This window comes from Nannobrachium achirus, assembly GCF_963921795.1.
Source record: "Nannobrachium achirus genome assembly, chromosome: 20".
Classification (NCBI taxonomy): domain Eukaryota; kingdom Metazoa; phylum Chordata; class Actinopteri; order Myctophiformes; family Myctophidae; genus Nannobrachium; species Nannobrachium achirus.
This window is the reverse complement of record NC_137827.1, coordinates 56018654-56033108: the sequence shown is the minus strand read 5'-3', so window position 1 is coordinate 56033108 and position 14455 is coordinate 56018654. Positions and strand designations below refer to the sequence as shown.

General features: G+C 41.2%; 1 protein-coding gene across 2 annotated transcripts in view; it reads left to right on the top strand.

The window, feature by feature from the left end:
* slc39a8 (solute carrier family 39 member 8) overlaps nt 1–14455 on the top strand; it is a 34110-nt gene that overhangs the window by 15396 nt on the left and 4259 nt on the right. The window contains exons 5-6 of one of the 2 annotated variants that reach the window (XM_080750701.1): nt 1250–1414; nt 13477–13684. In XM_080750701.1, coding sequence (XP_080606827.1) covers nt 1250–1414; nt 13477–13684 — 373 coding nt within the window. The remainder of the gene's footprint in view (nt 1–1249; nt 1415–13476; nt 13685–14455) is intronic. The other variant, XM_080750702.1, reaches the window with a different exon arrangement.

The window sequence follows — 14455 nt, the reverse complement described above, 5'->3', positions numbered from 1 at the left end:
TAATCACGATTAGACGATTAATAATTGTGACAGCCCTACTCTCTCTCTCTCTCTCTCTCTCTCTCTCTCTCTCTCTCTCTCTCTCTCTCTCTCTCTAGAATACTATGTCTATCAGGCCAGGAATTTTGTCATGGCCAAATGGGCACAAAGTCCCAAATGCCAGGGCAGGAAGGGCCATCAAATAAAACATGATTTTAGTCCATTGAAAGAATTTGTTGAATTTAAGGGTTATGGATGATAACTCAATTTGCAGTGAAATATCTAAATTATGGTATTTACAATCTGATCCATGCTCAGCCCCTGCACCAATCAAATACACTGGAATGGTTTAAAGATGGGGACTCGGGGGAGTTAAGATTTCACAATCTCAACAAAAGACACTGGTGTCACTGTCTACATGACAAGAAAGAGATACCGGTGTCTACTGTCTACATAGACAAGAAGGAGGCAAGGGATAAAGTGGTGCAGTCAGCTGGGGCATTAAGGCCACTGTGGCCTCAGATCATGCCTTTGGTTTGAGGCCAAACTCTGTATTCGTGTATTACCTTGTATTGATGTTGATGTATTGATGTATCACCTTTGCTTATTGTAAGTCGCTCTGGATTAACCCATTTAGGCCTAGAATTATTGAATGCTTTTAACCGGTGAAAAACAGCAGATATACAGGCTCACAGCGCGGCACCGAGTGCTGCGCTGTGAGCTTGTAAATCTGCTATTTTTGAAAAAAGTCCTGAAAATGTGTGCAAATCTTTGAATTTATGTATTTTCAAAGCGAAGGTTTGTAACTCAAATTTTGCTTCTGGGTGGTCCCTGGAAATAAATATTTTGAGATGGGGGTCTGTGGCCAAATAAATATCATTTTGGGGGTCCTTCGCATGAAACGTTTGAGAACCACTGACATAGTAGTCTCTCAAGAACAGACTAACTGAGCTCCAGTTAAGTGAAAAGGACCTTTTCTTTGACGATGGCTGGCCAGATTGCTGACACAGAAACATCGTTTTTTCAAAAAAATCTTAGAAGGATTCAAAAGACACTTATATAATCGGGTCAAAATTTTAATTTTCACGTTTTTTTTTCTCTCAAAAATAGCAGATCTACAAGCTTGCAGTGCCGCGCTGTGAGCTTGTATATCTGCTATGTTTCAATAGTTAAAGCATAAAATAACAATACACTATAATATGTACCCGTTCTGAATGGGTTTTGTAAGTTCTCTCTCACTTTTCCAACCATGTTCCCGGTGCATCTTCAGCATGGGCACAGCCACTTATCCCCTCCTGAACTGCCGCAAGGGAACGCCTTCCACAACGGGGACGTCCTGGAGAAGAAAGAGTGCATCACCCTGACCAGCGTCAACACCATTGCTACAGAGAAGAGCAGTCCTGCGCCTCCGCATACAGAGGTGACCGCCTCTCGGGTACACAACACACTCTCAGCCCGTTCACTGATGTTACGTTAGACAGGGTTCCCACGGTCATGAAATTCCTGGAAATATTTTGAAATGAGAACAATATTTTTCCAGTACTGGAAACGTTTTGGAATTGATCAAGGGTCCTGGAAGGTCCTGGAAGGTCCTGGAAAAAAATGGCTATGCATTGTCTTTGGTTATTGATTTTGTTAATACCTCTGAAATGACAAATTAAACATTGGCCAAATTGTCAAATATTAGAGGCAGAAGTTGTGCAAATAGACGATCTACATGCTCACAACGCCTCGCGTTGCGTGGCGTTGTGAGCATGTAGATCTGCTATTTTCACAATAGAAACGTGTTAAACAAAATTCCTCAACTCTTAGTGCTCGTCAGGGTGGGGGGGGTCCCCAGTTAAAATATGATTATTTCAGGGGTCACAGCCTGAAAAGGTTGAGAACCACTGGCATACACTACCTGTCTTTGGGCATTGCGCATAGGAGTAAGTGACTTGTTATTGAGCTGAAATATTGTTATATAGTCCTGGAAATTGGGTTAAATATTCTGGAAAAAAGTTTTGGAAAAGTTTTGGAAATTAATTGGTAAAAATGTGTGGGAACCCTGATTAGAAAATGTTGGAAGTGGGATATTATTACACATGATCTTCAAGTCAAATCAAATCAAATCAACCTTTATTTATAAAGCACATTTACACAATCGAAATTGACCAAAGTGCTGCTGTACAACGGATCACAAAACCATCACCAACAGTAGTGAAAACAAAGACAATGTTAACTCATTTTCTGCTATCCCCGTCGAAACCGGAGATTTCCCGCTGTACCGCGCTGCCATGCCCGTAGGTCCCGGAAATGTAATCACCTTTAATCTATCTATTAAACCAGCAAACTCACTCACTCACTCACGCACTCACGCTCTAACGCTCACGCTTATCTACGTTTATCTATTCACTCGCTTCAGCAACTGATCCCAAAGTTCACATGGTATTGGCCATTAGCATTATACCAACGGTGACGGAGCCCGAATTTCATTTCTCCCAAATTAAAGCTGTTTATTAGCGTTTTCTTAGCCTGTTGTCAGGGTTACGGACCGTTCCTCCAGGCCATGGGATCTGTAGCCCCACACACACACACCCCTCTCTCTCACAGTTAGGAATGTGCATTCTCTCTCTCTCTCTCTCTCTCTCTCTCTCTCTCTCTCTCTCTCTCTCTCTCTCTCTCTCTCTCTCTCTCTCTCTCTCTCTTTTACCAGGTGCGTTTGATTTGTGTCTCATCTTCCAACGGGTATGAAAAAACTATGTGGAGCAAGCGCATTCATACTTCTATTCACCTAAATTTGCTGTTAAATTATTTGTATCCATCATAAATATACACTCCTCCATGAGCTGCTCCTTACATTATGATGCTCCCACGTATTCTCACGCACGCACCAGTTACAGTAACTTTCCCCACAACCCACACTCGGAGCACTTATCTTCGAACGGGTAAGGTCTAGTCATTATGAAACGATTAAAAGTATGATCGCTGTATATAGCCGATTCTGACTCTTTAGGCCGGCCTCCTAACTGTATCCGGCCGTATTTCCTGTTTTGACCGGATCTAGGTTTCCGTATCCGATCCCATAGCTTTCCATTGTAAACAAGGAAGCTGCCTGGACGGGCATAACATGGTCTTTTTTCTCGCAGATTTTTTTATTTGAAAGCTGTTTGATTCTTTTACCCGCCATATCGTCTGCCAATGCCATGTGCGCGACGTGCCATAGCGCACAGCTCGGCGTTTTACATGAGTTTTTCTGTAAACAGCGGCAGATACAGCCTAACAACGGATATTTCTTTTTCCAATGGGATTGTTTTTTTCGAAAGCTGTGGTCCGGTCTGCAACACTGGTACATGTTACATGCACAGATCGTTTCGATTCGAGCACGTGCCCACGTTAAAAGGTAAGGACAATTTGGCAGTTGCTGAGTTCAGGCTATGTTTAAAATGGCAGAGAAAAAGTTAAAAACAACAGAGACAAAATGTACACATCAGAAACAGCAAACAAATCCGACATGAGTTTAAGTGTGACTAAAAGCTAAAGAATAAAAGTATGTTTTAAGCCGGGATTTAAAAGACTCAATGGAGCGTGCACTTCTAATAGAGAAGGGCAGGCTGTTCCAGAGCCTATAGGGGCGGCTGAGGCAAAGGCGTGCCCATAACTGCCTCTGATTGGCCTAGATCACGCTGGCCTACCGAACTTCCCGCTTCTGTGACGCACACGGAAGATCCATACATTTATGCTCTGTTTCAGGGGTCTTCAACGTTTTCACTCCAAGGACCCCTTAGCTGAGAGAGAGATGAAGCAGGGACCCCCACGACCTCTTCATAGATGCCATATAGTTTCATTGTTTGACAGCACAATCATCAGTGTATTTTGGATTCATGTCAATAATTGTGTTTTCAGATATTTAACCTCTTGAACCGTCGTGAACTTGACCTTTCACTTTGTACTTAGTCTGCTCTTTTTCCCCTCTACACCAAACCTTTGACAAAAAGAATCTATAAGCTCACAACGCCTTGCAGCGCGAGGCGTGGTGAGCTTGTAGATCTGCTATTGTTGGCTAAAGTTCTCAGAATATGGACGCTAGGGTTCAAATCGTTAATATAAAAAAGGAGAAAAAAAAAAACTTTCTATCACATAAAGATTTGGAGGACCCCCTATAGTAACTCTGAGGTCCCGCTAGGGGTCCCGGACCCTCCCTACAAGCAAAAGCAGCCGATCTACAAGCTTACAACACGTTGCATCACATGTTGTGAGCTTGTAGATGTACTATTTTAGCGACTTTTCTTTTGTAATACTTTATTTACATTTTTTGATAATAATACACAACACGACAATAAAATAAGCCTGACAATGCATACAGAAAAAAAAACAACACGGACATGATCGGGGCTTCCGGGGCTCTTCAAAATAAAGCGCAGTGAAAGGGAAAATGGTGGCACTCTACGTTTTGCATAATTACAAAAAATAAAAGCACCAAAAGTGTTAACACAAGCTTGTGAATAAATAACTAGATTGTATCCATTTTCAACACAGATTCTCTTTTTTCTCCATTTCCTGAAAAGTAATTATGTTGGACATACAAGGTTTCCAACCCAACAGCGGCGATACAAATAATGGATAGAAATAACCCTAATAGAACAGTCATATAAAACAGTGCTAGTAGGGTGCAGACTAGGGCATTCACCAAATATTAGAATATTCTAATATCAAAGTCACTATTCGACGTTGTTCACCGAAGTCGAATATTCGCTTATATTATTTTATTGTTTTCTCTTTAAAAAAAATATATATAGTTTTTAAAACTTGGCTAGATAGGAAGTCATAAAAATGAGTTGTCAATGCCCCTGGTGGATGAATTTGTTAAGGCTCTATACCAGGGGTTCTCAAAACTTTTTAGGCCGTGACCCCCCAAAATAAACATATTTGAACTGGGGACCCCCACCCTGACAAGCACTTGTAGGTATTGAATTGTAGGTATTACATTTAATGTGACTCGTTTCCGCAGAAATATATTGTGAAAATAGCAGATCTACATGCTCACAACGCCTCGCAACGCGAGGCGTTGTGAGCATGTAGATCGGCTATTTTCACAATGTTCGTTGCGAGGCGTTGTGAGCATGTAGATCTGCTATTTTCACAATGTTTGCCTCTTGCTTACTTAATATTTGATAGTTTGGCCAGTCCTGTCGAATATTCGACTATTCGAATACTTAGAGGTCGAATAATTAGAATACTAAAAATCACTATTCGTGAATGCCCCATATAGAACCTCACCCGTCGCTGCATACTGTTGTGCTCCGAGACGAGGTCCTATAAAGGTTTCCCCGTGGGGGGGTCGAACGCCTCCAACGTTGAGGTAGAAAACACTCTTCCCGAAATTGTATCCACAAAGTAAAGGAATGGCAGCATTAGCGCCTCCTCTGGTCGAACGTAGCCCCAACCGTCGCTGCATTCGAACAGACATTCGAACAGAGGAGGCGCTAATGCTGCCATTCCGGCTGCAACTTCCAGGCTTGTAAACATTACCGGCTGACAAAACTAGCTATTTTAAGGGGTTGTTTCGTGCCCTGGTTCAAGTTTTATGGACCCTGGTTAGGTTATCACAGTCTGGGAGCTCGGAACTACCTTTACTTTGTGGATACCATTTCGGGAAGAGTGTTTTCTACCTCAACGTTGGAGGCGTTCGACCCCCCCACGGGGAAACTTTATCCTTTATAGGACCTCGTCTCGGAGCACAACAGTATGCAGCGACGGGTGAGGTTCTATATGGGGCTATATTCGTGAATACCCTAGTGCAGACCAGTTAATGCTTTTTTGTGTTGTCCCAAATCAGACTCGAAAACACCGTGGCAAAGTGGGTATATTCAGAGTTATTGATTGAGCCGTTATCTGTGACATGGGACGATTAGAGGAGTGGCGTTAATGTTTAACGGGGGAAATTCTCCCCTGTTGTCACATTGGGAAAGACGTCTGTCTGTCTGTCTCTATGTGGAGCGTTGCTAAACAAACAGAGGGAGTGGTGTCACACAGAGGCTCAAGGAATTGAACCAAGATGAGACAGACTCCCCCCACCCCCAACCCCACCCCCCTTTGGATCAAAGCAGGACTTGTCTGGGTTGCAGGCGCGTGCACACATAGACATCAAAGGGGGCTTGAGCCCCTGCCCTTTTACCCGTCAGTAAAAAAGTGCCCTCTCCAGACCACGAATGCAGTTTTCTCTATGGCGAAAGAAATGCAAAAGGCCCCCTCTTGCCATGCCTGAAGGCAGCGTTCAAGAGAATTGCCTTGTACCAACTCTCCTGAACTTGAATGCAGCAGCTTATGTTGAAAGAATTGCCCTCTCTGTGTTGAAATGTCATATCTCCAGTTGACGATGCTTAGTTCAGTGTGTATCAAGTATACCAAAAATAGCCGACCTCCAAGCTCGCAACGCGTTGTGAGCTTGGAGGTCTGCTATTATCGAAAATCTGCTATTTTCGAAATTTTTCACCAAAAGGCCCTTTTAGAAATGTCAGCCCCTGCCTCTCTAACATTCTCTGCACGTCCCTGCTGGGTTGGCACACAAAGACCTCTTTTTGGCAGTGGCTGATAAAGGGCTGGTTTGTCGTGGCGTCGCCAACTTAGTGCCATTAGCCCTTTTTCTTTTTGCTTCCAAAGAGTCTCAGGTTTTGCTTCAAGGAAAGTTATGCCATTACGTTTGTAATTGAAGAGTTCTGTGTTTAAATACCACAGAACTGCTTCGGGGAAAAAACAAGCAGTACTTGAAGTTAAACATTCAAGGTCTCTCTAAAACAGGGGTCTTCAACAGGGGGTCCGGGACCCCTAGGGGGTCCTCAGAGTTACTACAGGGGGTCCTCCAATTCTTTGTGTGATAGGAACTTGTTTTTTTCCCCTTTTCTTATATTCACCACTTGAATAATAAATCTGAAAACTTTAGCCAAAAATAGCAGATCTACAAGCTTGTAGATTGGCTATTTTCGGCAAAGAGCTTTGGTGGGGGATAAGAGCAGACTGAGTACAGCGAAAGGTCAAGTGTATTAAGTATTGACGGTTCAAGTGGTTAAATATCTGAAAACGCACACATTAACATGAATCCAAAATACACTGATGATTCTGCTGTCAAACAATGAAACTATATGAAAAGGTTGTGGGGGTCCCTGCTTCATCTCTCTCTCTCTCAAGTTGGGGTCCTTGGCCTGAAAACATTGAAGACCCCTGCTCTAAAATATGGTAACCCAGTGTATAGCAGTCTTTTCTTGGTTCAAGGTTTTCTTATTCTTACATCTTGTGTATGTCAGAGTCAAAGCCGCACACTGTTAGCTCCCTTTGCCTGTTACATTTTTTTCAATTACTGAGTTTCGAGGCCATGCTCTTCTTCAGTCAAATAAATTTGTTCTGGTTTCCTTAGACACTATAGCAGCAATGATAGTAATATGGTCGCAGTTTGCTATCAGAACTGTTACAGCTTGTCCGTATACTGTACGTCCGTCCAGACGGACGTGTAGGGATGGGACGATAAGCGATATTATCGTTAATCGCGAAAAACAAAACAAAAAAACACTGTGATCTCAGGGGAACCACTTTGCCGCTTTGACATCGCACTCTGGCTTCACTGTGATGTCACACTAACATAATGCCTTTTATGCATATGGAGTTCCCTGATGTCATCAATATTAAGCCCATATCTAACAGGACTTCATATGGGAATGCCCATATATGGAGGCCACATCGGCCACATACCACACTAACAGAATCCATATATGGCCAAGACAGATGGCCAAGACAGCCCATATCTGTGTGGCTGGTTCTACAGGGATCTCCATGTATGGGCATAAAAGGGATTGTATGTATGATTTCACATAACGAATAACTGAGTAATCATGTTTGGGCTCTCACAGCATATCTCCATATACCGTATTTTCCGGACTATAAGGCGCACCAGACTATAAGGCGCACTGTCAATGAATGGTCTATTTTCTAACTGTTTTCATATATAAGGCGCACCGGACTATAAGGCGCACATAATAGACGCTACCGTTGCATTATGCATCCAACAGATGGAGCTGTGCTAAAGGGAATGTCAATGTCAATGAATGATCCATATATAAGGCGCACTGGACTATAAGGCGCACTGTAGTTTTTTTGAGAAAATTAAAGGCTTTTAAGTGCGCCTTATAGTCCGGAAAATACGGGTACATACAGTACATGGATCTCCATATATGGGTACCATGGGTCTCAATCATATACAGTATAGGTAACTGGTCTGATAGACATCACTGGCCAGATGGCCGTGACATGGCGCCTCGCCCTGAGGCGTCTTACTAGTAATAATAATAAATGTATATAACATTAAAGAGATAACACAAGAGGAATAATCAGAGAATTAAAGAATAGCAGCCGTATCAGGACAGATTAGGTGGAAGGTTCTTACTCCTAAGTTGTAAACATCTTTCTGTGCCAATGTCCTTGTCATTGTTTATCTCTACTACTACTACTACTACTACTTGGTCCAGCAAGGAGTCAAGGACGACAATGTTTTTCTATGCTATGAAAACTTTAGCTACAATACGGGACTTAAGACTTAATAAGAGGGTGATATGAGACTAGATATCGTCTGGGATACTTGCTGACCCCTTGCTCTTGCGTCTTTGTCTTCTTATGAATCGGTTTTACTGACATGCAAAAGACTTGACACTGCCAGGTTATAGTGCTCCCAGATATGCGAATGTTCACAACAAGGGAGTGGGCACGTTGATGACATTGGAAGTATTAATTTATTTGTCTGTTTTTATTAGTGGAGTTGTGTGAAGTTAGAAACGGGTTCACAGATTCAGACTTACATGATAAATAGCCCAGGAGAAAAACATAAGAAAAGAATAACTGACACCTCTTTCCTATCATAGTAAGGCAGACAACAATCTACAGCCTAATATTTCCAACTTCTGCATAGTTTGTAGTAATTGGCAGTTGCACGTTTCTGAATTTACAGTAGATTGAAACAGGTTTGTAGTATGTGTAGTTCCCCTTGTTCCTTTTAACAAATTGTAAACATGGTAAACATTTGAGCTTTTGAAATACACTCACAAATTCAACAATGGTGTATTTGATAATTGTTTACACGGTCCTGCCCTAGCAGTTTGTTGTGCATGGTTTGCTCTATGGGAGACTGTGTGTCAAACAGTTGAATTAACCCATTCATTATTTAATGCTTTAGCTATAATAAAAAAATATATATATACAAGCAGATACATACAAGCTTGCAGCGTGGCACCAAGTGCAGCACTGCAAGCTTATAGATCTGCTGTTTGTTTTGAAAAATCTTGAAAATTTGTGCAAGTCTTTGATTATTCTGACCCGAGTCTTTGAGTGTCTTCTAAATACTTTTTTCTTTTTTTCTTTTTTTAAACCTTTTTTCTATATCAGTGGTTCTCAAACCTTTTTATGTCAAGGACCCCCAAAATGTTAGGTATTTGGCCACGGACCCCCATCTCAAAATATTTAGTTCCAGTTCCATATTTAGTTTGGGTGCCGCGCTGTGAGCTTGTATATCTGCTATTTTTCAATTGCTAAAGTATAAAATAATTTCAGGTATTAATGGGCTATGGGAAATAATGCACATCTGCCACGTTCTGTGGAGGGAAATAAATGAAGCAGATTTGGTCTCATCCATGCATCTCTCCCTCACATCTATCTCTCTCATTAATCATTAATTAGTCATTAATTGGGTGTAATTAATGCAGGCCTCCTGCATGCTTTACTGCACGGCAGCCCTCGCCTAAAACAAACAGGCGCCGTGCCAACGATAGCACATCTGATACGGACACTCGGACAATCTGTTTACTGCTGTACGTGTATGAAAGGGCAACTCCGGACAATGTCCCCACAAGACCTGATTCCGTGGACGTTGTCGGGAGTTCACGTGCAAGTGGGGTCTGAGTCACTTGTTATTGTGTAAGTCATTAATAGTTGATTGAGGGAAATAAATTATAGCTAGAAGGTCCTGAGTTTGATGGGGGCGCTGGGGGGGCGTGTTCTCTCCTCCGCGTCATTCAGTGCCCATACCCTAGGTAGGGTTGGCAAAGGGGCCTTTATGTGTGGAGTTGACATGGCATTGGTCCGAAGGTTCATTAGTGCGAAGGTTCATTAGTCCGAATTTGTTAAGAATACTATGCCTAACTCTAACCCTAACCTTAACCTCAGTAACCCTAACTAAATTCGGACTAATGAACCTTCGGACTAATGAACCTTCGGACTTATGGGCAGTTCCCATGTTCTTCCCGCGTCTCCTAGGTATAGGTACCCTCACAAAAAACATGCAGTAATCCTGGTCTCTATACTGCCTCCCCCTGGCCAGCCTGATGGAGGGGAAAGGAACTGGTTGGAATAATGTGTTCCTTCCACATTAGCGCAACCGGGGAATCTCTCCCGTCAGGTGAAAAGAAGCGGCTTGGACTCCTCATGTTGCTCTCCCCAGGTTGGCAGAGGGAGTGTAGCGCTATTAGATAATTGGCTCTGGGGTGAAAAATGGGTTATAAAATCGTGGGATAAAAATTAGTTTAAAAAAAGGGGAAAAAAAGACCCTTTATTTTTTTTGGGTGACTCATACTACTCTCACCTTTTTCATTTATTTTTAATCATTTTTGGGGAAAATGTAAATAAAATAAAAAAGGGTGTTCACAAATAACATGACAAAAAAAAAGAAAGTGAAATATCTGCCTGGCGGCGGCGCCGGTTCGGTTCCAGATCCGGACGACCTTTGCCGCATGTCGCTCCCTCCATTTCCTGTCAGTCTACTGTCCTATCAATAAAGGCATAAAATCCCAAGAAACAAATCTTTAAAAAAGAGTGAAATATCGCTTTTAGCTCTTATTGCCTATGGAGTTTATACGTGCTACACGGGAGAGAACCTGAGGAAAAATAGAACACTGCAGACTTCAACATTTTCAAGTCTTAACTTGGCAGTTCATGGGGTTGTACCGCCCCATGTGTCATCATCCACCAACGAGACTGAGTGCCTTCTGGGGAGAGACTACTACATTATATAGCCCATGGGTCAGTGGGCTGATCAGCAGGTTTAAAATAATCAAATTTGTGTCTTATGAAAGCGACAAATACAACTTTTTTTTTTTCTTTTTCTTTTTTTTTTTAACTCCAGTATCCATTCAATAGTAATCAATAATAGTAGTCATTTTTGGGGTGAACTACTCCTTTAACCATTATCTTATGCTTTAACTGTTAAAAAATAGCAGATCTACAAGCTTGTGCTTGTTGTCTGTTATTTTTGAAAATGTATGCAAGTCTTTGAATACGTTGGACCCGATTCTATAAATGTCTTCTAAATCAGTGGTTCTCAAACCTTTTTCATGTCAAGGACCCCCCAAAATTACATGTATTTGGCCACGGACCCCCATCTCAAAATATGTTGTTCCAGGGACCCCCAGAGGCAGAGATTTGAGTTGCAGAAGTTTGCTTTGAAACAATATATATTCAGAGATTTGTAAATATTTTCAATTTTTTTTCAAAAATAGCAGATCTACAAGCTCACAGTGCAGGACTTGGTGCGTGTAGATCTGCTATTGTTCAATAGCTAAAGTATAAAATAATTCCAGGTTAACTACTGTACTGATTCAACTTGCATGCAGGACATCATAATTTATTACCTTCCTTTGATCAAGATATGGTGCTGGTGCTCCACTTGGTGGTTGGTTTTGGAGGTGCAGGCCACAGTCTCTACATGCGATAACAAGTCTTATGACCGTTCTCTGTTGTCAATCTACCTCAGGAAACTATTTTTAAATGCATTCTCTGCATTTCTCTGTTAGTGTTTACATGTGTGAACTCTGTTTTATATAAGTTTCAAGTAGTTGGTCTTGTTTTGCAATAAGTGTATTTATCAGTGGTGGAAAAAGTACTCTTTTAGCTTTAGTTGATTTACTTAAAGGGGCACTCCACCACTTTTCAACCTATGTTCATATAATTGGTCCTCACTCAAAAATAGCTTTTTTCTTTTTTTTTTTTTCTCAGAGGAGGGTTGTGGGCAGGTCAGAAACCCATAGTCTTGTGACATCATCGATTGCCAATCCAGCTTATAGAAACTGCAGGCTTTCTATTCCTGAAAAGTTGCAATTTTAAAGTGGAAGCCATTGTTCTCGCTATAATAAAAATCTAAATATTTTTTTCAAAAATATTGATTACATTTTCTTTTTGGAAAATGATGATGTCACAAGACTATGGATTCTGAACTTCCCACAGCTCTCCTAGGAGACTTGGACTGAATAGAAAAGAATTGCGATATTTTATCATGAACATTAGTGAGGACCTATTATATGAAGACAGGTTGAAAAGTGGTGAACTACTCCTTTAAGTAAAAGTATCAATGCTACAATATAGAAATACTTTGTTAAGTAAAAGTCCGGAATTCAAAATGTACTTGAGTAAAAAAAGTACGAAAGTGGTTGGCATCAAAATGTACTTAAAGTAGCAAAGTAGAAAATGTTTGAAAATAGTGGCTCTACAATTGTAGATCTGTGAGCTTGTAGATCGTCTATTTTCAAATAGCCAAGGTATAAAATAGCACTGATGTGGTTTATGTATGTTTTATAATATTATAATAATGTATATCTGCAAAGTAACTACTAACTAGTAACCAAAGTTTTCAAATAAATGTAGTGGAGTAAAAGTACAATATTTGGTTCCGAGATGTAGTGGAGTAGAAGTAAAAGTATTGGAAATTGGAAATACGGAAGTAAAGTGCAGACAACTCAAAATTGTACTTAATTATTTAAGTAAATGTACTTAGTTACTTTACACCACTATTTTTTTTAAATATATTTATATTTTATTGATTTTCATGTGTGTGTATCTTTCAGTCTTTAAAGACCTGAACACATTATGACGCAATATTTTATGCTTTAACTATTGAAAAATAGCAGATATACAAGCTCACAGCGCGGCACCGAGTGCCGCGCTGCGAGCTTGTAGATCTGCTATTTTTGAAAAAAGTTGTGAAAATGTGTGCAAATCTTTGAATAGATGTATTTTCAAAGCGAACGTTTGTAACTCAAATTTTGCTTCTGGGTGGTCCCTGGAACTAGATATTTTGAAATGGGGGTCCGTGGTCAAATAAATATCACTTTGGGGGTCCTTCACATGAAAAGGTTTGAGAACCACTGACATAGTAGTCTCTCAAGAACAGACTAACTGAGCTCCAATAAAGTGAAAAGGACCTTTTCTTTGACGATGGCTGGCCAGATTGCTGACATAGAAACATAGGGTTTTTCCAAAAATCTTAGAAGGATTCAAAAGACACTTATAGAATCGGGTCAAAATTCTAATTTTCACGATTTTTCAAAAATAGCAGATCTACAAGCTCGCAGCGCGGCACTCGGTGCCGCGCTGCGAGCTTGTATATCTGCTATTTTTTAATATTTAAAGCATAAAATATTGTGTCATAATGTGTTCAGGCCTAAATGGGTTAACCTGCCCTCTCCTCTGGGAGGTGTCCCCATACAGGAGGTCCAGGTGTCAGGTGTGATGTGCCACTGGCTCAGAGGGCATCGTGTCAAGGACATAAAGACGGTGGCGTGGATGATCACCCTGAGTGACGCCGTGCATAACTTCATAGACGGTCTGGCCATCGGTGCCTCCTTCACCGTGTCTCTGCTGGCGGGGTTCAGCACCTCCATTGCCATTGTGTGCGAGGAGTTCCCACATGAGCTAGGTGAGTTCAGGAGCACAGGTCAACTACATTGGCTTTACATGTTCACACATTGGGGTCTTTTAAAGGGGTCATGACATCAACAAAAATACAAATATGTGTTGTTGTTTTTCATGTTTCCTGACCTCAATTACACCCTAAAAAATGAACTTCTACCACTTTTTGTGGTCACATGTTCAGATACTGGATTCTGATTGGCTTAAAACAGTGGTAAATCAGTCAACAACCTTGAGTTGGCTCATGGACCCCGCCCACTGTTGTGTTGCAGTTGTATAACTAAATAACCTTGCAAGTTACAACTGTGTTTTCTTTCATGTATATGGTAGAAGTGGTACCATTCGAAGTGGTACCATTCGATTTACCACTGTTTCATGGTCGTGTCTGAAACAGTGGTAAATCAGCCAACAACCCACTCCCTCTCATGGTAAATGGCTTACATTCAACATTCAGTGTTTTTTCTGTAATCTGTAGTTTGTTTTGAATAATTAGGCTCAGAAAAGTGAGTTTGTTTTCCTCTGGACATACGCTGGATCATCATCCAGGGGAGGGTGTGGTTGTAGGGGAGGGTGTATCGCCTTTGATGTTACTTTCCACTGTTTGTATCGTTCCAATGCAACATTTACCAGTTCAGTTGTTCCTCACCTACAACCACATCCTGGATGATGATGCCTATGTCCAGAGGCAAATGAACCCACTTTTTTTTTGCCTAATTATTCCAAAAACTACAGATTATAGAAAAACCAGTGAATGTTGAATGTGACGAGTATACCTCTC